This window comes from Oncorhynchus mykiss, unplaced genomic scaffold, assembly GCF_013265735.2.
Source record: "Oncorhynchus mykiss isolate Arlee unplaced genomic scaffold, USDA_OmykA_1.1 un_scaffold_226, whole genome shotgun sequence".
NCBI lineage: Eukaryota > Metazoa > Chordata > Actinopteri > Salmoniformes > Salmonidae > Oncorhynchus > Oncorhynchus mykiss.
The window spans coordinates 205,001-229,349 of record NW_023493694.1 but is presented as its reverse complement, the minus strand read 5'-3'; the positions used below and the strand labels follow the sequence as shown (position 1 = coordinate 229,349).

General features: G+C 48.4%; 1 protein-coding gene across 2 annotated transcripts in view; it reads left to right on the top strand.

Annotated features, from left to right (window-relative positions):
* The first annotated feature begins 1,093 nt into the window (after positions 1-1,093).
* The window catches only part of ldlrad4b (low density lipoprotein receptor class A domain containing 4b), a 39,654-nt gene continuing 16,398 nt past the window's right edge, over positions 1,094-24,349 (top strand). For both annotated transcript variants that reach the window (XM_036973245.1, XM_036973244.1), the window contains exon 1: positions 1,094-4,627. In XM_036973245.1, the coding sequence (XP_036829140.1) occupies positions 4,531-4,627 (97 nt within the window). In that variant the 5' untranslated portion in view covers positions 1,094-4,530. The remainder of the gene's footprint in view (positions 4,628-24,349) is intronic.

The following is a 24,349-nucleotide window of genomic DNA, read 5'->3' as shown; positions in this document are numbered from 1 at the left end:
CAGATGGAACAGTGACCTGTGCTGCAGTACCCGTTACATCATCAGGTGAAAGGGGGAGGAGCTCCCTAATCAGATGGAACAGTGACCTGTGCTGCAGTACCCGTTACATCATCAGGTGAAAGGGGGAGGAGCTCCCTAATCAGATTGAACAGTGACCTGTGCTGCAGTACCCGTTACATCATCAGGTGAAAGGGGGAGGAGCTCCCTAATCAGATGGAACAGTGATCTGTGCTGCAGTACCCGTTACATCATCAGGTGAAAGGGGGAGGAGCTCCCTAATCAGATGGAACAGTGATCTGTGCTGCAGTACCCGTTACATCATCGGGTGAAAGGGGGAGGAGCTCCCTAATCAGATGGAACAGTGACCTGTGCTGCAGTACCCGTTACATCATCGGGTGAAAGGGGGAGGAGCTCCCTAATCAGATGGAACAGTGACCTGTGCTGCAGTACCCGTTACATCATCGGGTGAAAGGGGGAGGAGCTCCCTAATCAGATGGAACAGTGATCTGTGCTGCAGTACCCGTTACATCATCGGGTGAAAGGGGGAGGAGCTCCCTAATCAGATGGAACAGTGATCTGTGCTGCAGTACCCGTTACATCATCGGGTGAAAGGGGGAGGAGCTCCCTAATCAGATGGAACAGTGATCTGTGCTGCAGTACCCGTTACATCATCAGGTGAAAGGGGGAGGAGCTCCCTAATCAGATGGAACAGTGATCTGTGCTGCAGTACCCGTTACATCATCGGGTGAAAGGGGGAGGAGCTCCCTAATCAGATGGAACAGTGACCTGTGCTGCAGTACCCGTTACATCATCGGGTGAAAGGGGGAGGAGCTCCCTAATCAGATGGAACAGTGACCTGTGCTGCAGTACCCGTTACATCATCGGGTGAAAGGGGGAGGAGCTCCCTAATCAGATGGAACAGTGACCTGTGCTGCAGTACCCGTTACATCATCAGGTGAAAGGGGGAGGAGCTCCCTAATCAGATGGAACAGTGACCTGTGCTGCAGTACCCGTTACATCATCGGGTGAAAGGGGGAGGAGCTCCCTAATCAGATGGAACAGTGACCTGTGCTGCAGTACCCGTTACATCATCAGGTGAAAGGGGGAGGAGCTCCCTAATCAGATGGAACAGTGATCTGTGCTGCAGTACCCGTTACATCATCGGGTGAAAGGGGGAGGAGCTCCCTAATCAGATGGAACAGTGACCTGTGCTGCTTTGTGATTTTGTCAACAAGCCAGCGTGGTGCATCGTCCACAAACCTACATCTATTTTCAATTCAAATAAATGTTATAATGTTCTACCTGGTTTTCATTGGGAAGGCAGATAAAGCTAGTTGCTACCACTTGTGCGTTTCGAAACACAGATTCCTACTCATTACTCCACTTCCATTTGGAAACAGAATCCTACTCATTACTCCACTTCCATTTGGAAACAGAATCCTACTCATTACTCCACTTCCATTTGGAAACAGAATCCTACTCATTACTCCACTTGCATTTGGAAACACAGTATCCTACTCATTACTCCACTTGCATTTGGAAACAGAATCCTACTCATTCACTTGTATTTGGAAACAGAGAATCCTACTCATTACTCCACTTGCTCCTACATCACTTCAACTTTGTTTTGAGCTGACTTTGCCGTGGGCTTTTGGTGCTTTCAAGACAACTGGGATCTTGGAAAAATACAAGGTCAATTAATGACTTCAGTGATCTTCAGGTCAGAAAGTTGGAGCTCTGGAAAGAGGCCCGAGTTCCCGAGTTGAAATAGACAGACCGTTACAGTGTGATGTTATTATAGAAGACTAGACAGACCATTACAGTGTGATGTTGTTATAGAAGACTAGACAGACCATTACAGTGTGATGTTATTATAGAAGACTAGACAGACCGTTACAGTGTGATGTTATTATAGAAGACTAGACAGACCATTACAGTGTGATGTTGTTATAGAAGACTAGACAGACCATTACAGTCTGATGTTATTATAGAAGACTAGACAGACCGTTACAGTGTGATGTTATTATAGAAGACTAGAGAGACCATTACAGTGTGATGTTGTTATAGAAGACTAGACAGACCATTACAGTGTGATGTTATTATAGAAGACTAGACAGACCATTACAGTGTGATGTTATTATAGAAGACTAGACAGACCGTTACAGTCTGATGTTATTATAGAAGACTAGACAGACCATTACAGTGTGATGTTATTATAGAAGACAGACCATTACAGTCTGATGTTGTTATAGAAGACTAGACAGACCATTACAGTGTGATGTTATTATAGAAGACTAGACAGACCATTACAGTGTGATGTTATTATAGAAGACAGACCATTACAGTGTGATGTTATTATAGAAGACTAGACAGACCGTTACAGTGTGATGTTATTATAGAAGACTAGACAGACCGTTACAGTGTGATGTTATTATAGAAGACTAGACAGACCGTTACAGTGTGACGTTATTATAGAAGACAGACCATTACAGTCTGATGTTATTATAGAAGACTAGACAGACCATTACAGTGTGATGTTATTATAGAAGACTAGACAGACCATTACAGTGTGATGTTATTATAGAAGACTAGACAGACCGTTACAGTGTGATGTTATTATAGAAGACTAGACAGACCATTACAGTCTGATGTTATTATAGAAGACTAGACAGACCGTTACAGTGTGATGTTATTATAGAAGACTAGACAGACCATTACAGTGTGATGTTATTATAGAAGACTAGACAGACCATTACAGTGTGATGTTATTATAGAAGACTAGACAGACCGTTACAGTGTGATGTTATTATAGAAGACTAGACAGACCATTACAGTGTGATGTTATTATAGAAGACTAGACAGACCATTACAGTGTGATGTTATTATAGAAGACTAGACAGACCGTTACAGTGTGATGTTATTATAGAAGACTAGACAGACCATTACAGTGTGATGTTATTATAGAAGACTAGACAGACCATTACAGTCTGATGTTGTTATAGAAGACTAGACAGACCATTACAGTGTGATGTTATTATAGAAGACTAGACAGACCATTACAGTGTGATGTTATTATAGAAGACTAGACAGACCGTTACAGTGTGATGTTATTATAGAAGACTAGACAGACCATTACAGTGTGATGTTATTATAGAAGACTAGACAGACCATTACAGTGTGATGTTATTATAGAAGACTAGACAGACAGTTACAGTGTGATGTTATTATAGAAGACTAGACAGACCATTACAGTGTGATGTTATTATAGAAGACTAGACAGACCGTTACAGTGTGATGTTATTATAGAAGACTAGACAGACCATTACAGTGTGATGTTATTATAGAAGACTAGACAGACCGTTACAGTGTGATGTTATTATAGAAGACTAGACAGACCATTACAGTGTGATGTTATTATAGAAGACTAGACAGACCATTACAGTGTGATGTTATTATAGAAGACTAGACAGACCATTACAGTGTGATGTTATTATAGAAGACTAGACAGACCATTACAGTGTGATGTTATTATAGAAGACTAGACAGACCATTACAGTGTGATGTTATTATAGAAGACTAGACAGACCATTACAGTGTGATGTTATTATAGAAGACTAGACAGACCATTACAGTGTGATGTTATTATAGAAGACTAGACAGACCGTTACAGTGTGATGTTATTATAGAAGACTAGACAGACCATTACAGTGTGATGTTATTATAGAAGACTAGACAGACCGTTACAGTGTGATGTTATTATAGAAGACTAGACAGACCGTTAGTCTTGGGCGCCGTTGACGTGGATGTCGATTAAGGCAGCTCCCCGCACCTCTCTGATTGAGGGGTTGGGTTAAATGCAGAAGACACATTTCAGTTGAATGCATTAGGTGTACAACTGACTAGGTATCCCCCTTTACAACTGACTAGGTATCCCCCTTTGCCCACTGTGATGTGTAACAGACAGACATACAGACAGAGTGCAAAACACGCCTACACGGGCCCCCCTACACGGGCCCCCTAGCGAAGGGCCTCAATGCAATCCAATTTCACCCGATGTAAACTCCTCCCAGTGGTGTAACCCGGGCCAGATAAACGAAACCCCTTATTGTCACTACCTCACCAGTCTGTTCCGAGTCGCCCCTAACCTCCTCTCCTCCTCCTCTCCCCTCCTGCACGTCTGGTTGAAGAGAGTGGCTTCCTTGTTTGGGGGTGGGCCATAGTCCGTGCATCCAGCCTTCAACCGATCGGAGAGGTGTTTTCCCCTGTACAGCGGAGAGAGAGAGGAACTACACGGCCAGGCGGATAACGTTACTCACTCTGTCTGAGAATGTACTAGTCTGAAGAAATGGCATGCGGATACACTTTAAAACAAATGACTTTAACTTGGTAGCAATATGGATTATGTCGTACTCAAGGGAATGTGAACGGGCACCGGAGACAGACTCAGGCTGGAAGTTTTGAAGGGCCGATCACGGCGCCTCTTCCCCGGTCCGGTGTTATTACCGGGGTCCCATTTTCCCGGGTAGCCCCATGCAAAACATAACGGCACCCGGCAGCCCCAACAACAACTCTGATGTCATTTGCTCCTGTAACTGTACCGGTCCCCAGCCGGAGGGAATGGAGATATGTAAGTAGTATTGTAGTGGAAACCGCGTATGCCTCTTTGGAAATGATGTCTGTTGTTCTACTGTGATTTATCACTATGTTACCTTTTACGCATCGATTACGCGCATGTAAATAACGATGTGTTATAAGCGAGAGGTACACATTGTAGGGGATTATTTAAATACAATTTGGTTATGTTTTGGGAACTTTTTATCAGTCAAATATCCGTGTTTGGTTGGTGTTCTGGTATGTTCGCTGGCAGTCGTTTATGGTTACGTTACCGTCTTGCTGTCGTCGTTCGGTAATTGCCATAGACTGGCAGTAGTTTCTGCCACATACTCCAACACTGTAAAACATTTAGACGAAATACGCTATGAAGGAAGATATATTACCCTGTTGACAGTTTCATGGGACTTGCTGGGTTACGTTGTTGTGTTGAGATGGTGTTACAGACAGACAGTGTGTTGTGTTACAGACAGACAGACAGACAGTGTGCTGTGTGACAGACAGACAGACATGCAGTGTGTTGTGTGACAGACAGACATGCAGTGTGTTGTGTGACAGACAGACAGACAGTGTGTTGTGTGACAGACAGACAGACAGACAGTGTGTTGTGTGACAGACAGACAGACAGACAGACAGACAGTGTGTTGTGTGACAGACAGACAGACAGTGTGTTGTGTTACAGACAGACAGACATACAGACAAACAGACAGTGTGTTGTGTGACACACAGACAGACATACAGACAAACAGACAGTGTGTTGTGTGACAGGCAGACAGACGGGTTGTGTGACAGACAGACAGACAGACAGTTTCATGGGACTAGCTGGGTTATGTTGTTGTGTTGAGATGGTGTTTGAATGGAATGTAGACAGATCTACTGATTTCATTGCAGAAGACAAGACTAGACAGACAGACAGACAGACCGTTACAGTGTGTTGTGTGACAGACAGACAGACAGACGGGTTGTGTTATTTCCCCTGCGACCAGGGCCAGCCAGACAGACAGACAGTAATTTCCCCTGGGACCAGGGCCAGACAGACAGACAGTCATTTCCCCTGGGACCAGGGCCAGACAGGCAGACAGTCATTTCCCCTGGGACCAGGGCCAGACAGGCAGACAGTCATTTCCCCTGGGATGTAACCAAAAGACCACTGTCACTGTCTGCTATGGTCTGTCTGCTGTGGTCTGTCTGGTCTGTGTCTGTCTGCTATGGTCTGTCTGGTCTGGTGCTGTCTGCTATTGTCTGTCTGCTATGGTCTGTCTGGTCTGGTGCTGACTGGTCTGGTGCTGTCTGCTATGGTCTGTCTGGTCTGTCTGGTCTGGTGCTGTCTGCTATGGTCTGTCTGCTATGGTCTGTCTGGTCTGGTGCTGTCTGGTCTGGTGCTGTCTGCTATGGTCTGTCTGCTATGGTCTGTCTGGTCTGGTGCTGTCTGGTTTGGTGCTGTCTGCTATGGTCTGTCTGGTCTGGTGCTGTCTGCTATGGTCTGTCTGCTATGGTCTGTCTGCTATGGTTTGTCTGGTCTGGTGCTGTCTGCTATGGTCTGTCTGGTCTGGGGCTGTCTGCTATGGTCTGTATGGCCTGGTGCTGTCTGCTATTGTCTGTCTGGTCTGGTGCTGTCTGGCCTGGTGCTGTCTGCTATGGTCTGTCTGACCTGGTGCTGTCTGCTATGGTCTGTCTGGTCTGGTGCTGTCTGCTATGGTCTGTCTGCTATGGTCTGTCTGGTCTGGTGCTGTCTGGTCTGGTGCTGTCTGGTGCTGTCTGCTATGGTCTGTCTGCTATGGTCTGTCTGCTATGGTTTGTCTGGTCTGGTGCTGTCTGCTATGGTCTGTCTGGTCTGGGGCTGTCTGCTATGGTCTGTATGGCCTGGTGCTGTCTGGCCTGGTGCTGTCTGCTATGGTCTGTCTGACCTGGTGCTGTCTGCTATGGTCTGTCTGGTCTGGTGCTGTCTGCTATGGTCTGTCTGGTCTGGTGCTGTCTGCTATGGTCTGTCTGGTCTGGTGCTGTCTGCTATGGTTTGTCTGGTCTGGTGCTTTCTGCTATGGTTTGTCTGGCCTGGTGCTGTCTGCTATGGTTTGTCTGGTCTGTTGCTGTCTGCCATGGTCTGTCTGGTCTGGTGCTGTCTGCTATTGTCTGTCTGCTAGGGTCTGTCTGGTCTGGTGCTGTCTGCTATGGTCTGTCTGCTATGGTATGTCTGGTCTGGCGCTGTCTGCTATGGTCTGTCTGGCCAGGTGCTGTCTGGTCTGGTGCTGTCTGCTATGGTCTGTCTGGTCTGTTGCTGTCTGCTATGGTCTGTCTGGTCTGGTGCTGTCTGCTATGGTCTGTCTGGTCTATTGCTGTCTGCTATGGTCTGTCTGGTCTGGGTCTGTCTGCTATGGTCTGTCTGGCCAGGTGCTGTCTGCTATAGTCTGTCTGGTCTGGTGCTGTCTGCTATGGTCTGTCTGGTCTGGGGCTGTCTGCTATGGTCTGTCTGGTCTGGTGCTGTCTGCTATGGTCTGTCTGGTCAGGTGCTGTCTGCTATTGCCTGTCTGGCCAGGTGCTGTCTTGTCTGATGCTGTCTGCTATGGTCTGTCTGGTCTGGTGCCTTCTGCTATGGTCTGTCTGGTCTGGTGCTGTCTGCTATGGTCTGTCTAGTCTGGTGCTGTCTGCCCTGGTCTGTCTGGCCTGTAGCTGTCTGGCCAGGTGCTGTCTGCAATGGTCTGTCTGGTCTGGTGCTATCTGCTATGGTCTGTCTGGTCTGGTGCTGTCTGCTATGGTCTGTCTGGTCTGGTGCTGTCTGCTATGGTCTGTCTGGTCTGATGCTGTCTGCTATGGTCTGTCTGCTATGGTCTGTCTGGTCTGGTGCTGTCTGCTATGGTCTGTCTGGTCTGGTGCTGTCTGCTATGGTCTGTCTGGCCTGGTGCTGTCTGCTATGGTCTGTCTGGTCTGGTGCTGTCTGCTATGGTCTGTCTGGTCTTGTGCTGTCTGCTATGGTCTGTCTGGCCTGGTGCTGTCTGCTATGGTCTGTCTGGTCTTGTGCTGTCTGCTATGGTCTGTCTGGCCTGGTGCTGTCTGCTATGGTCTCTCTTGCCTGGTGCTGTCTGCTATTGTCTATCTGGTCTGGTGCTGTCTGTTATTGTCTGTCTGGTCTGGTGCTGTCTGCTATGGTCTGTCTGGTCTGGTGCTGTCTGCTATGGTCTGTCTGGTCTTGTGCTGTCTGCTATGGTCTCTCTTGCCTGGTGCTGTCTGCTATTGTCTATCTGGTCTGGTGCTGTCTGTTATGGTCTGTCTGGTCTGATGCTGTCTGCCATGGTCTGTCTGGCCTGGTGCTGTCTGCCATGGTCTGTCTGTCCTGGTGCTGTCTGCTATGGTCTGTCTGGTCTGGTGCTGTCTGCTATGGTCTGTCTGGTCTGGTGCTGTCTGCCTGGTCTGCGGCTGTCTGCTATGGTCTGTCTGGTCTGGTGCTGTCTGCTATGGTCTGTCTGCTATGGTTTGTCTGGTCTGGTGCTGTCTGCTATGGCCTGTCTGGTCTGATGCTCCGTGTCATCTTGCCAGGAAAGGACACAATGAAGTCTAACATAGCTAGTTGAGAATAAATAGACCGTAGATAATGTTTGTTGTTGTTGTTGTTCATTCGTAAGAAGTCTCCTGTTTATTGAATTGTCTTCTGTTGTCAGACAGAAGACCAGGTCCTCTGGTGTCTCTGTTGTCAGACAGCCATCATTCTGTAGACCAGGTCCTCTGGTGTCAGACAGCCATCATCCTGTAGACCAGGTCCTCTGTTGTCAGACAGCCATCATCCTGTAGACCAGGTCCTCTGATGTCTTCTGTTATCAGACAGCCATCATCCTGTAGACCAGGTCCTCTGTTGTCAGACAGCCATCATCCTGTAGACCAGGTCCTCTGGTGTCTCTGTTGTCAGACAGCCATCATTCTGTAGACCAGGTCCTCTGGTGTCAGACAGCCATCATCCTGTAGACCACGTCCTCTGTTGTCAGACAGCCATCATCCTGTAGACCAGGTCCTCTGATGTCTTCTGTTATCAGACAACCATCATCCTGTAGACCAGGTCCTCTGGTGTCAGACAGCCATCATCCTGTAGACCAGGTCCTCTGATGTCTTCTGTTATCAGACAGCCATCACCTGTAGACCAGGTCCTCTGGTGTCAGACAGCCATCATCCTGTAGACCACGTCTTCTGTTGTCAGACAGCCATCATCCTGTAGACCAGGTCCTCTGGTGTCTCTGTTGTCAGACAGCCATCATTCTGTAGACCAGGTCTTCTGTTGTCAGACAGCCATCATCCTGTAGACCTTCTTACTAGTTAGGATCCCTCACTCCCCTGTCCAATACTAGTTAGGATCCCTCACTCCCCTGTCCAATACTAGTTAGGATCCCTCACTCCCCTGTCCAACACTAGTTAGGATATCTCACTTCCCTGTCCAATACTAGTTAGGATCCCTCACTCCCATACCAATATTTGTTAGGTTCCCTCACTCCCATACCAATATTAGATAGGATCCCTCACTCCCCTGTCCAATACTTGTTAGGATCCCTCACTCCCATACCAATATTAGTTAGGATCCCTCACTCCCCTGTCCAATACTAGTTAGGATCCCTCACTCCCATACCAATACTAGTTAGGATCCCTCACTCCCCTGTCTTATACTAGTTAGGATCCCTCACTCCCCTGTCTTATACTAGTTAGGATCCCTCACTCCCATACCAATACTAGTTAGAATACCTCACTCACCTGTCCAATACTAGTTAGGATCCCTCACTCCCATACCAATACTAGTTAGAATACCTCACTCACCTGTCCAATACTAATTAGGATCCCTCACTCCCATACCAATATTTGTTAGGTTCCCTCACTCCCATACCAATACTCGTTAGGATCCCTCACTCCTATACCAATATTAGTTAGGATCCCTCACTCCCATACCAATATTAGTTAGGATCCCTCACTCCCCTGTCCAATACTAGTTAGGATCCCTCACTCCCCTGTCCAATACTAGTTAGGATCCCTCACTCCCCTGTCCAATACTAGTTAGGATCCCTCACTCCCCTGTCCAATACTAGTTAGGATCCCTCACTCCCCGGTCCAATACTAGTTAGGATCCCTCACTCCCCTGTCCAACACTAGTTAGGATATCTCACTTCCCTGTCCAATACTAGTTAGGATCCCTCACTCCCATACCAATATTTGTTAGGTTCCCTCACTCCCATACCAATATTAGTTAGGATCCCTCACTCCCCTGTCCAATACTAGTTAGGATCCCTCACTCCCATACCAATACTAGTTAGGATCCCTCACTCCCCTGTCTTATACTAGTTAGGATCCCTCACTCCCCTGTCTTATACTAGTTAGGATCCCTCACTCCCATACCAATACTAGTTAGAATACCTCACTCACCTGTCCAATACGAATTAGGATCCCTCACTCCCATACCAATATTAGTTAGGATTCCTCACTCCCCTGTCCAATACTCGTTAGGATCCCTCACTCCCATACCAATATTTGTTAGGTTCCCTCACTCCCATACCAATACTCGTTAGGATCCCTCACTCCTATACCAATATTAGTTAGGATCCCTCACTCCCATACCAATATTAGTTAGGATCCCTCACTCCCCTGTCCAATACTAGTTAGGATCCCTCACTCCCCTGTCCAATACTAGTTAGGATCCCTCACTCCCCTGTCCAATACTAGTTAGGATCCCTCACTCCCCTGTCCAATACTAGTTAGGATCCCTCACTCCCCTGTCCAATACTAGTTAGGATCCCTCACTCACCTGTCCAATACTAGTTAGGATCCCTCACTCCCATACCAATACTAGTTAGGATCCCTCACTCCCCTGTCCAATATTAGTTAGGATCCCTCACTCCCCTGTCCAATACTCGTGAGGATCCCTCACTCCCATACCAATATTAGTTAGGATCCCTCACTCCCCTGTCCAATACTAGTTAGGATCCCTCACTCCCATACCAATACTAGTTAGGATCCCTCACTCCCCTGTCCAATACTAGTTAGGATCCCTCACTCCCCTGTCCAATACTAGTTAGGATCCCTCACTCCCCTGTCCAAGACTAGTTAGGATCCCTCACTCCCATACCAATACTAGTTAGAATACCTCACTCACCTGTCCAATACTAATTAGGATCCCTCACTCCCATACCAATATTTGTTAGGTTCCCTCACTCCCATACCAATACTCGTTAGGATCCCTCACTCCTATACCAATATTAGTTAGGATCCCTCACTCCCATACCAATATTAGTTAGGATCCCTCACTCCCCTGTCCAATACTAGTTAGGATCCCTCACTCCCCTGTCCAATACTAGTTAGGATCCCTCACTCCCCTGTCCAATACTAGTTAGGATCCCTCACTCCCCTGTCCAATACTAGTTAGGATCCCTCACTCCCCGGTCCAATACTAGTTAGGATCCCTCACTCCCCTGTCCAACACTAGTTAGGATATCTCACTTCCCTGTCCAATACTAGTTAGGATCCCTCACTCCCATACCAATATTTGTTAGGTTCCCTCACTCCCATACCAATATTAGTTAGGATCCCTCACTCCCCTGTCCAATACTAGTTAGGATCCCTCACTCCCATACCAATACTAGTTAGGATCCCTCACTCCCCTGTCTTATACTAGTTAGGATCCCTCACTCCCCTGTCTTATACTAGTTAGGATCCCTCACTCCCATACCAATACTAGTTAGAATACCTCACTCACCTGTCCAATACGAATTAGGATCCCTCACTCCCATACCAATATTAGTTAGGATTCCTCACTCCCCTGTCCAATACTCGTTAGGATCCCTCACTCCCATACCAATATTTGTTAGGTTCCCTCACTCCCATACCAATACTCGTTAGGATCCCTCACTCCTATACCAATATTAGTTAGGATCCCTCACTCCCATACCAATATTAGTTAGGATCCCTCACTCCCCTGTCCAATACTAGTTAGGATCCCTCACTCCCCTGTCCAATACTAGTTAGGATCCCTCACTCCCCTGTCCAATACTAGTTAGGATCCCTCACTCCCCTGTCCAATACTAGTTAGGATCCCTCACTCACCTGTCCAATACTAGTTAGGATCCCTCACTCCCATACCAATACTAGTTAGGATCCCTCACTCCCCTGTCCAATATTAGTTAGGATCCCTCACTCCCCTGTCCAATACTCGTGAGCATCCCTCACTCCCATACCAATATTAGTTAGGATCCCTCACTCCCCTGTCCAATACTAGTTAGGATCCCTCACTCCCATACCAATACTAGTTAGGATCCCTCACTCCCCTGTCCAATACTAGTTAGGATCCCTCACTCCCCTGTCCAATACTAGTTAGGATCCCTCACTCCCCTGTCCAAGACTAGTTAGGATCCCTCACTCCCCTGTCCAATATTAGTTAGGATCCCTCACTCCCCTGTCCAAGACTAGTTAGGATCCCTCACTCCCCTGTCCAATATTAGTTAGGATCCCTCACTCCCCTGTCCAATATTAGTTAGGATCCCTCACTCCCCTGTCCAATATTAGTTAGGATCCCTCACTCCCCTGTCCAATATTAGTTAGGATCCCTCACTCCCCTGTCCAATACTCGTTAGGATCCCTCACTCCCCTGTCCAATACTCGTTAGGTTCCCTCACTCCCCTGTCCAATATTAGTTAGGATCCCTCACTCCCCTGTCCAATACTCGTTAGGATCCCTCACTCCCCTGTCCAAGACTAGTTAGGATCCCTCACTCCCCTGTCCAATATTAGTTAGGATCCCTCACTCCCCTGTCCAATATTAGTTAGGATCCCTCACTCCCCTGTCCAATATTAGTTAGGATCCCTCACTCCCCTGTCCAATACTAGTTAGGATCCCTCACTCCCCTGTCCAAGACTAGTTAGGATCCCTCACTCCCCTGTCCAATACTAGTTAGGATCCCTCACTCCCCTGTCTTATACTAGTTAGGATCCCTCACTCCCCTGTCCAATACTAGTTAGGATCCCTCACTCCCATACCAATACTAGTTAGGATCCCTCACTCCCCTGTCCAATACTCGTTAGGATCCCTCACTCCCCTGTCCAATACTAGTTAGGATCCCTCACTCCCCTGTCCAAGACTAGTTAGGATCCCTCACTCCCATACCAATACTAGTTAGGATCCCTCACTCCCCTGTCCAATATTAGTTAGGATCCCTCACTCCCATACCAAGACTAGTTAGGATCCCTCACTCCCCTGTCCAATATTAGTTAGGATCCCTCACTCCCATGCCCAGTGCTGGTTGTGGTGTGTGTTGGTGTTCATGGAGTTAGACAGTGTGTTTCTGTTAGTAATGTTCCATAATGAGTCTCTTGTACATTCATTCTAAACCAGAGAGCTGAAGTCAAATCCAGCTCTGTGTTACTAACTGACATTACTTTCTCTTCTTTGGTTTGACTCTCAATGGAGCTTTGTTTTGTTCAGTACTTTCAGCCTGGCTCCTTTTTGGCTCTGTGGGCTATAGTGTGGTCTGGCTCTGTGGGGTCTGGCTCTGTGGGCTATAGTGTGGTCTGGCTCTGTGGGGTCTGGCTCTGTGGGCTATAGTGTGGTCTGGCTCTGTGGGGTCTGGCTCTGTGGGCTATAGTGGGGTCTGGCTCTGTGGGCTATAGTGGGGTCTGGCTCTGTGGGCTATAGTGTAGTCTGGCTCTGTGGGCTATAGTGTGTTCTGGCTCTGTGGGCTATAGTGGGGTCTGGCTCTGTGGGCTATAGTGTGGTCTGGCTCTGTGGGCTATAGTGTGGTCTGGCTCTGTGGGCTATAGTGTGGTCTGGCTCTGTGGGCTATAGTGTGGTCTGGCTCTGTGGGCTATAGTGTGGTCTGGCTCTGTGGGTATAGTGTGGTCTGGCTCTGTGGGCTATAGTGTGGTCTGGCTCTGTGGGCTATAGTGGGGTCTGGCTCTGTGGGCTATAGTGTGGTCTGGCTCTGTGGGCTATAGTGTGTTCTGGCTCTGTGGGCTATAGTGTGGTCTGGCTCTGTGGGGTCTGGCTCTGTGGGGTCTGGCTCTGTTGGCTATAGTGTGGTCTGGCTCTGTGGGCTATAGTGTGGTCTGGCTCTGTGGGCTATAGTGTAGTCTGGCTCTGTGGGCTATAGTGGGGTCTGGCTCTGTGGGCTGGATCTGTAGCCCACAGAGCCAGACCACACTATAGCCCACAGAGTCAGACACAGAGTCAGACCACACTATAGCCCAGAGCCAGACCCCCACTATAGCCCACAGAGTCAGACACAGAGTCAGACCACACTATAGCCCACAGAGCCAGACCACACTATAGCCCACAGAGCCAGACCACACTATAGCCCACAGAGTCAGACTCCACTATAGCCCACAGAGTCAGACTCCACTATAGCCCACAGAGCCAGACCACACTATAGCCAAGAGCCAGGGGGGCTGTGGGCTATAGTGTGGTCTGGGTCTGTCTCTGTGCCTGTCTCTGTCTCCGTGTCTGTGTTTTATGGTCTGCAGTGTGGTCCTTTGCACAGAGGGTTCTACATGGAACCCCAAATAGTTATCCTCGGAACCCAGAAGGGTTTTCCTACGGGGACAGCCGAATAACCCTTTTGGAGCCCTTCAGAGTGTACGGTTGTTACAGAGGACAACAGCCAGGGGATACGGTATGACAATTAGAAAGAGCTGCTTGTCTATGGGGGTCAAGGAGCAGGCTGAGGCACTAGGCAGAGAAGAGGAGAGGTCCGCCCTCACGTCACGTCCTCTTGTCTCAGACCTCAGACTGGTTCCTGCTTGCTGAGACATGCTACAGGCAGCCAGCCAGCCAGTGACTGGGCTCCCTCCCTTTGTGTCTGGGTTCCTCACCACCCACTCCCTCTACTTGTTCCCAACCTTCCCCTGTGTGTCTGTGGTGTGTGACAGGCCATTAGTCAGACTAGAGAGGGGTGTGTGTGTCTGATGTCTCGGAGGGTCAACAGCTATTTACTCTCTAGATGGTCTGAGATGACAACGCGGTCTGAGATGACAACGCTGTCTGGCTCTGTGGGGTCTGGCAACGCTGTCTGAGATGATAATGCTGTCTGAGATGATAACGCTGTCTGAGATGATAACGCTGTCTGAGATGATAACGCTGTCTGAGATGATAACGCTGTCTGAGATGACAATGCTGTCTGAGATGACAACGCTGTCTGAGATGATAGCGCTGTCTGAGATGATAGCGCTGTCTGAGATGATAATGCTGTCTGAGATGACAACGCTGTCTGAGACGACAACGCGGTCTGAGACGACAACGCTGTCTGAGACGACAACGCTGTCTGAGACGATAACGCTGTCTGAAATATACAGACTGTCTATTCTGCCACTGTGTCCTCTCTGTTTAGGGTCAGTCACAGTGGTCAGGTATTCTGCCACTGTGTCCTCTCTGTTTAGGGTCAGTCACAGTGGTCAAGTATTCTGCCACTGTGTCCTCTCTGTTTAGGGTCAGTTACAGTGGTCAGGTATTCTGCCACTGTGTCCTCTCTGTTTAGGGTCAGTCACTGTGTCCTCTCTGTTTAGGGTCAGTCACTGTGGTCAGGTATTCTGCCACTTTGTCCTGTCTGTTTAGGGTCAGTCACAGTGGTCAGGTATTCTGCCGCTGTGTCCTCTCTGTTTAGGGCCAAATAACATTCTAGTTTGCTCCGTTTTTCACATTCTTTCCAATGTGTCAAGTAATTATCTTTTTGTTTTCTCATGATTTGGTTGGGTCTAATTGTGCTGTTGTCCTGGGGCTCTGTAGGGTGTGTTTGTGTTTGTGAACAGAGTCCCAGGACCAGCTTGCTTAGGGGACTCTTCTCCAGGTTCATCTCTCTGTAGGTGATGGCTTTGTTATGGAAGGTTTGTGAATCGCTTCCTTTTAGGTGGTTGTAGAATTTAACGGCTCTTTTCTGGATTTTGATAATTAGCGGGTATCGGCCTAATTCTGCTCTGCATGCATTATTTGGTGTTTTACGTTGTACACAGAGGATATTTTAGCAGAATTCTGCATGCATAGTCTCAATTTGGTGTTTGTCCCATTTTGTGAATTCTTGGTTGGTGGTCAGGTCAAAAGTAGTGGTCAAACGTAGTGCATTTCCTCTCCCCTCTCTCCTCTCTCCTTTCTCCTCTCCCCTCTCTCCTCTCTCCTCTCCCCTCTCTCCTCTCTCCTCTCCCCTCTCTCCTCTCTCCTCTCTCCTCTGTCCTCCTTACAGGACATTACAACCTGGTCTCTCCTCTGTCCTCCTTACAGGACATTACAACCTGGTCTCTCCTCTGTCCTCCTTACAGGACATTACAACCTGGTCTCTCCTCTGTCCTCCTTACAGGACATTACAACCTGGTCTCTCCTCTCTCCTTACAGGACATTACAACCTGGTCTCTCCTCTCTCCTTACAGGACATTACAACCTGGTCTCTCCTCTGTCCTCCTTACAGGACATTACAACCTGGTCTCTCCTCTCTACTTACAGGACATTACAACCTGGTCTCTCCTCTCTACTTACAGGACATTACAACCTGGTCTCTCCTCTCTACTTACAGGACATTACAACCTGGTCTCTCCTCTCTACTTACAGGACATTACAACCTGGTCTCTGGGTCTCTCCTCTCTACTTACAGGACATTACAACCTGGTCTCTCCTCTCTACTTACAGGACATTACAACCTGGTCTCTCCTCTCTACTTACAGGACATTACAACCTGGTCTCTCCTCTCTACATACAGGACATTACAACCTGGTCTCTCCTCTCTACTTACAGGACATTACAACCTGGTCTCTCCTCTCTACTTACAGGACATTACAACCTGGTCTCTGGGTCGCTCCTCTCTACTTACAGGACATTACAACCTGGTCTCTGGGTCTCTCCTCTCTACTTACAGGACATTACAACCTGGTCTCTCCTCTCTACTTACAGGACATTACAACCTGGTCTCTCCTCTCTACTTACAGGACATTACAACCTGGTCTCTGGGTCGCTCCTCTCTCCTTCTTACTAACATTACAGATATGAGATCCTCTCACTGGGCCCTGTACGTAACAGATAGGAGATCCTCTCACTGGGCCCTGTACGTAACAGATAGGAGATCCTCTCACTGGGCCCTGTATGTAACAGATAGGAGATCCTCTCACTGGGCCCTGTACGTAACAGATAGGAGATCCTCTCACTGGGCCCTGTACGTAACAGGAGATCCTCTCACTGGGCCCTGTACGTAACAGATAGGAGATCCTCTCACTGGGCCCTGTACGTAACAGATAGGAGATACTCTCACTGGGCCCTGTACGTAACAGATAGGCGATCCTCTCACTGGGCCCTGTACGTAACAGATAGGAGATCCTCTCACTGGGCCCTGTACGTAACAGATAGGAGATCCTCTCACTGGGCCCTGTACGTAACAGATAGGAGATCCTCTCACTGGGCCCTGTACGTAACAGATAGGAGATACTCTCACTGGGCCCTGTACGTAACAGGAGATCCTCTCACTGGGCCCTGTACGTAACAGATAGGCGATCCTCTCACTGGGCCCTGTACGTAACAGGAGATCCTCTCACTGGGCCCTGTACGTAACAGGAGATCCTCTCACTGGGCTCTGTACGTAACAGATAGGAGATCCTCTCACTGGGCCCTGTACGTAACAGATAGGAGATACTCTCACTGGGCCCTGTACGTAACAGGAGATCCTCTCACTGGGCCCTGTACGTGACAGATAGGCGATCCTCTCACTGGGCCCTGTACGTAACAGATAGGAGATACTCTCACTGGGCCCTGTACGTAACAGGAGATCCTCTCACTGGGCCCTGTACGTGACAGATAACACCCACTGGGTTGTCTTAGTACTGTTGTAACTCTATAATGCCCTGTACAGATAACACACACTGGGTTGTCTTAGTACTGTTGTAACTCTATAATGCCCTGTACAGATAACACCCACTGGGTTGTCTTAGTACTGTTGTAACTCTATAATGCCCTGTACAGATAACACCCACTGGGTTGTCTTAGTACTGTTGTAACTCTATAATGCCCTGTACAGATAACACCCACTGGGTTGTCTTAGTACTGTTGTAACTCTATAATGCCCTGTATAGATAACACCCACTGGGTTGTCTTAGTACTGTTGTAACTCTATAATGCCCTGTATAGATAACACCCACTGGGTTGTCTTAGTACTGTTGTAACTCTATAATGCCCTGTACAGATAACACCCACTGGGTTGTCTTAGCACTGTTGTAACTCTATAATGCCCTGTATAGATAACACCCACTGGGTTGTCTTAGTACTGTTGTAACTCTATAATGCCCTGTACAGATAACACCCACTGGGTTGTCTTAGTACTGTTGTAACTCTATAATGCCCTGTATAGATAACACCCACTGGGTTGTCTTAGTACTGTTGTAACTCTATAATGCCCTGGGTGCATCCCAATCGGCATCCTATTCCCTATAGTGTAGGGTACGACTTGGTACTAGTTTACCATTTGGCTGATCTGGGATATTTGTGATGTCTGGAGTCGTCCTCTGTCTTCATCAGTGATTCAGAGGGTGTCTGAATCTCAACCACCTCTCCCCCCAGACTACAGCCTCCTCCCCCGCTGTCTGGCAGCTCTAGACTACCCCCCCCCCCTCCCCCCACCAGCTGACTGCTGACCCCAGGCAGAGGGAGAGACACAGAGGAAGAGGGGCTGGCTGGTCTATTGTCTGGAGGGAGAGTGAGAGGAATAGGGGCTGACTGGTCTATTGTCTGGAGGGAGAGAGAGTAGTGTGTCTGTACAAAATGCAGGCACTCACAACTTTATATCTCTCTGGATAAAAGCTTCTGCTAAATGACTCCAATTGAAATGTCTGGTCTGGTGAAGCCCCCCCCCCCCCCCCCCCCCCCCTTCCAGCTGACTGCTGACCTGAGGGCCCAGGAGAAGGAGAGAGAAAGGCTGGTCTACTGTCTGGAGGGAGAGAGGAGGACAGGGTCTGGCTGGTCTACTGTCTGGAGGGAGAGAGAGGAGGAGAGGGGCTGGCTGGTCTACTGTCTGGAGGGAGAGAGGAGGACAGGGTCTGGCTGGTCTACTGTCTGGAGGGAGAGAGAGGAGGAGAGGGGCTGGCTGGTCTACTGTCTGGAGGGAGAGAGAGGAGGAGAGGGGCTGGCTGGTCTACTGTCTGGAGGGAGAGAGAGAGAAGGAGAGGGGCTGGCTGGTCTACTGTCTGGAGGGAGAGAGAGGAGAGGGGCTGGCTGGTCTACTGTCTGGAGGGAGAGAGGAGGACAGGGGCTGGCTGGTCTACTGTCTGGAGGGAGAGAGAGAAGGAGAGGGGCTGGCTGGTCTACTGTCTGGAGGGAGAGAGAGGAGGACAGGGGCTGGCTGGTCTACTGTCTGGAGAGAGAGGAGAGAGGGGCTGGCTGGTCTACTGTCTGGAGGGAGAGAGAGGAGAGGGGCTGGCTGGTCTACTGTCTGGAGGGAGAGAGGAGGACAGGGGCTGGCTGGTCTACTGTCTGGAGGGAGAGAGGAGGACAGGGGCTGGCTGGTCTACTGTCTGGAGGGAGAGAGAGAAGGAGAGGGGCTGGCTGGTCTACTGTCTGGAGGGAGAGAGAGGAGGACAGGGGCTGGCTGGTCTACTGTCTGGAGAGAGAGGAGAGAGGGGCTGGCTGGTCTACTGTCTGGAGGGAGAGGAGAGAGGGGCTGGCTGGTCTACTGTCTGGAGGGAGAGAGAGGAGGAGAGGGGCTGGCTGGTCTCCTCCTCTCTCCCTCCAGACAGTAGACCAGCCAGCCCCTCTCCTCCTCTCTCTCCCTCCAGACAGTAGACCAGCCAGCCCCTCTCCTCCTCTCTCCCTCCAGACAGTAGAAGGGCTGGCTGGTCTACTGTCTGGAGGGAGAGGAGAGAGGGGCTGGCTGGTCTACTGTCTGGAGGGAGAGAGAGGAGAGGGGCTGGCTGGTCTACTGTCTGGAGAGAGAGAGTGAAGGAGAGGGACTGGCTGGTCTACTGTCTGGAGGGAGAGAGAGGAGAGGGGCTGGCTGGTCTACTGTCTGGAGAGAGAGAGTGAAGGAGAGTGGCTGGCTGGTCTACTGTCTGGAGGGAGAGAGGATGAGAGGGGCTGGCTGGTCTACTGTCTGGAGGGAGAGAGAGGAGAGGGGCTGGCTGGTCTACTGTCTGGAGAGAGAGAGTGAAGGAGAGGGACTGGCTGGTCTACTGTCTGGAGGGAGAGAGAGGAGAGGGGCTGGCTGGTCTACTGTCTGGAGGGAGAGAGAGAAGGAGAGGGGCTGGTTGGTCTACTGTCTGGAGGGAGAGAGAGGAGGACAGGGGCTGGCTGGTCTACTGTCTGGAGAGAGACAGGAGGACAGGGGCTGGCTGGTCTACTGTCTGGAGGGAGAGAGGAGGAGAGGGACTGGCTGGTCTACTGTCTGGAGGGAGAGAGAGGAGGAGAGGGGCTGGCTGGTCTACTGTCTGGAGAGAGAGAGTGAAGGAGAGGGGCTGGCTGGTCTACTGTCTGGAGGGAGAGAGAGGAGGACAGGGGCTGGCTGGTCTACTGTCTGGAGGGAGAGAGGAGGAGAGGGGCTGGCTGGTCTACTGTCTAGAGGGAGAGAGAGGAGGAGAGGGGCTGGCTGGTCTACCGTCTGGAGGGAGAGAGAGGAGGAGAGGGGCTGGCTGGTCTACTGTCTGGAGGGAGAGAGGAGGAGAGGGGCTGGCTGGTCTACTGTCTGGAGAGAGAGAGAGGAGGAGAGGGGCTGGCTGGTCTACTGTCTGGAGGGAGAGAGGAGGACAGGGGCTGGCTGGTCTACTGTCTAGAGGGAGAGAGGAGGAGAGGGACTGGCTGGTCTACTGTCTGGAGGGAGAGAGAGGAGGAGAGGGGCTGGCTGGTCTACTGTCTGGAGAGAGAGAGTGAAGGAGAGGGGCTGGCTGGTCTACTGTCTGGAGGGAGAGAGGAGGAGAGGGGCTGGCTGGTCTACTGTCTGGAGGGAGAGAGAGAAGGAGAGGGGCTGGCTGGTCTACTGTCTGGAGGGAGAGAGAGAAGGAGAGGGGCTGGCTGGTCTACTGTCTGGAGGGAGAGAGAGGAGGACAGGGGCTGGCTGGTCTACTGTCTGGAGAGAGAGAGGAGGACAGGGGCTGGCTGGTCTACTGTCTGGAGGGAGAGAGAGGAGGAGAGGGGCTGGCTGGTCTACTGTCTGGAGAGAGAGAGAGAGTGAAGGAGAGGGGCTGGCTGGTCTACTGTCTGGAGGGAGAGAGGAGGACAGGGGCTGGCTGGTCTACTGTCTGGAGGGAGAGAGAGAAGGAGAGGGGCTAGCTGGTCTACTGTCTGGAGGGAGAGAGAGAAGGAGAGGGGCTGGCTGGTCTACTGTCTGGAGGGAGAGAGAGGAGGACAGGGGCTGGCTGGTCTACTGTCTGGAGGGAGAGGGGCTGGCTGGTCTACTGTCTGGAGGGAGAGAGAGGCAGACAGACAGACAGACCTGGCTCTCAAGAGAAGACAGACTATGTGCAACACTGCCAACAAAATGAGGTGGAAACTGAGCTGCACTTCCTCACCTCCTGCCCAATGTATGACCATATTAGAGACACATATTTCCCTCAGATTACACAGATCCACAAAGAATTTGAAAAAACAAATCAAACATTGATAAACTCCCATATCTGTGACATCACAGAGAGATCAGGTGGAATACCACAGTGTGACATCACAGAGAGATCAGGTGGAATGCCACAGTGTGACATCACAGAGAGATCAGGTGGAATACCACAGTGTGACATCACAGAGAGATCAGGTGGAATACCACAGTGTGACATCACAGAGAGATCAGGTGGAATACCACAGTCTGACATCACAGAGAGATCAGGTGGAATGCCACAGTGTGACATCACAGAGAGATCAGGTGGAATACCACAGTGTGACATCACAGAGAGATCAGGTGGAATACCACAGTGTGACATCACAGAGAGATCAGGTGGAATACCACAGTGTGACATCACAGAGAGATCAGGTGGAATACCACAGTGTGACATCACAGAGAGATCAGGTGGATTACCACTTATTTTCCACCATCTTTTTAAGTGGGAGAACTTGCACAATTGGTGGCTGACTAAATACTTTTTTGCCCCACTGTAGTTAGACAAGATAATATACAATGCCTTGCGAAAGTATTCGGCCCCCTTGAACTTTGCGACCTTTTGCCACATTTCAGGCTTCAAACATAAAGATATAAAACTGTATTTTTTTGTGAAGAATCAACAACAAGTGGGACACAATCATGAAGTGGAACGACATTTATTGGATATTTCAAACTTTTTGAACAAATCAAAAACTGAAAAATTGGGCGTGCAAAATTATTCAGCCCCCTTAAGTTAATACTTTGTAGCGCCACCTTTTGCTGCGATTACAGCTGTAAGGCTCTTGGGGTATGTCTCTATCAGTTTTGCACATCGAGAGACTGACATTTTTTCCCATTCCTCCTTGCAAAACAGCTCGAGCTCAGTGAGGTTGGATGGAGAGCATTTGTGAACAGCAGTTTTCAGTTCTTTCCACAGATTCTCGATTGGATTCAGGTCAGGACTTTGACTTGGCCATTCTAACACCTGGATATGTTTATTTTTGAACCATTCCATTGTAGATTGTGCTTTATGTTTTGGATCATTGTCTTGTTGGAAGACAAATCTCCGTCCCAGTCTCAGGTCTTTTGCAGACTCCATCAGGTTTTCTTCCAGAATGGTCCTGTATTTGGCTCCATCCATCTTCCCATCAATTTTAACCATCTTCCCTGTCCCTGCTGAAGAAAAGCAGGCCCAAACCATGATGCTGCCACCACCATGTTTGACAGTGGGCATGGTGTGTTCAGCTGTGTTGCTTTTACGCCAAACATAACGTTTTGCATTGTTGCCAAAAAGTTCAATTTTGGTTTCATCTGACCAGAGCACCTTCTTCCACATGTTTGGTGTGTCTCCCAGGTGGCTTGTGGCAAACTTTAAACGACACTTTTCATGGATATCTTTAAGAAATGGCTTTCTTCTTGCCACTCTTCCATAAAGGCCAGATTTGTGCAATATACGACTGATTGTTGTCCTATGGACAGAGTCTCCCACCTCAGCTGTAGATCTCTGCAGTTCATCCAGAGTGATCATGGGCCTCTTGGCTGCATCTCTGATCAGTCTTCTCCTTGTATGAGCTGAAAGTTTAGAGGGACGGCCAGGTCTTGGTAGATTTGCAGTGGTCTGATACTCCTTCCATTTCAATATTATCGCTTGCACAGTGCTCCTTGGGATGTTTAAGGCTTGGGAAATCTTTTTGTATCCAAATCCGGCTTTAAACTTCTTCACAACAGTATCTCGGACCTGCCTGGTGTGTTCCTTGTTCTTCATGATGCTCTCTGCGCTTTTAACGGACCTCTGCGCTATCACAGTGCAGGTGCATTTATACGGAGACTTGATTACACACAGGTGGATTGTATTTATCATCATTAGTCATTTAGGTCAACATTGGATCATTCAGAGATCCTCACTGAACTTCTGGAGAGAGTTTGCTGCACTGAAAGTAAAGGGGCTGAATAATTTTGCAAGCCCAATTTTTCAGTTTTTGATTTGTTAAAAAAGTTTGAAATATCCAATAAATGTCGTTCCACTTCATGATTGTGTCCCACTTGTTGTTGATTCTTCACAAAAAAATACAGTTTTATATCTTTATGTTTGAAGCCTGAAATGTGGCAAAAGGTCGCAAAGTTCAAGGGGGCCGAATACTTTCGCAAGGCACTGTAGTTAGACAAGATAAAATACTTCAACAAGATAATATACTTCCACAAGATAATATAGTTAGACAAGATAAAATACTTCGACAAGATAATATAGTTAGACAAGATAATATAGTTAGACAAGATAATATGGCTAGACAAGATAATATGGCTAGACAAGATAATATGGCTAGACAAGATAATATAGTTAGACAAGCTAGCCTGAAATGGCTTCTTCAAATCAAGCTTTATTTATACAGCATATTTCAGGTATGTAATGCAACACAATGTGTTTCAGGAGAGAGTGGTAGTAGTAGTAGTATCAGTAGTAGTAGTGGTAGTAGTAGTAGTAGTAGTATCAGTAGTAGTAGTATCAGTAATAGTAGTGGTGGTAGTAGTGGTAGTAGTAGTAGTAGTAGTATCAGTAGTAGTAGTGGTAGTAGTAGTAGTAGTAGTATCAGTAGTAGTAGTATCAGTAATAGTAGTGGTGGTAGTAGTGGTAGTAGTAGTAGTAGTAGTATCAGTAGTAGTAATAGTAGTAGTAGTATCAGTAGTAGTAATAGTAGTAATATCAGTAGTAGTAGTAGTGGTAGTAGTAGTAGTAGTATCAGTAGTAGTAGTAGTGGCAGTAGTAGTAGTAGTAGTAGTAGTAGTAGTAGTAGTGGTAGTAGTAGTATCAGTAGTAGTAGTAGTGGTGGTAGTAGTATCAGTAATAGTATCAGTAGTAGTAATAGTAGTAGTATCAGTGGTGGTAGTGGTAGCAGTAGTAATAGTAGTAGTAGTAGTATCAGTAGTAGTAGCAGTAGTAGTAGTAGTAGTAGTAGTAGTAGTAGTGGTAGTAGTAGTAGTGATAGTAGTAGTAGTATCAGTAGTAGTAGTAGTTGTAGTATCAGTAGCAGTAGTATCAGTAGTAGTGGTAGCAGTAGTATCAGTAGTCGCAGTAGTAGTAGTAGTAGTGGTGGTGGTAGTAGTAGTAATAGTAGTAGTATCAGTAGTAGTAATAGTAGTAGCAGTGGTAGTAGTAGTAGTAGTGGTAGTAGTAATAGTAGTAGTAGTATCAGTAGTAGTAGTATCAGT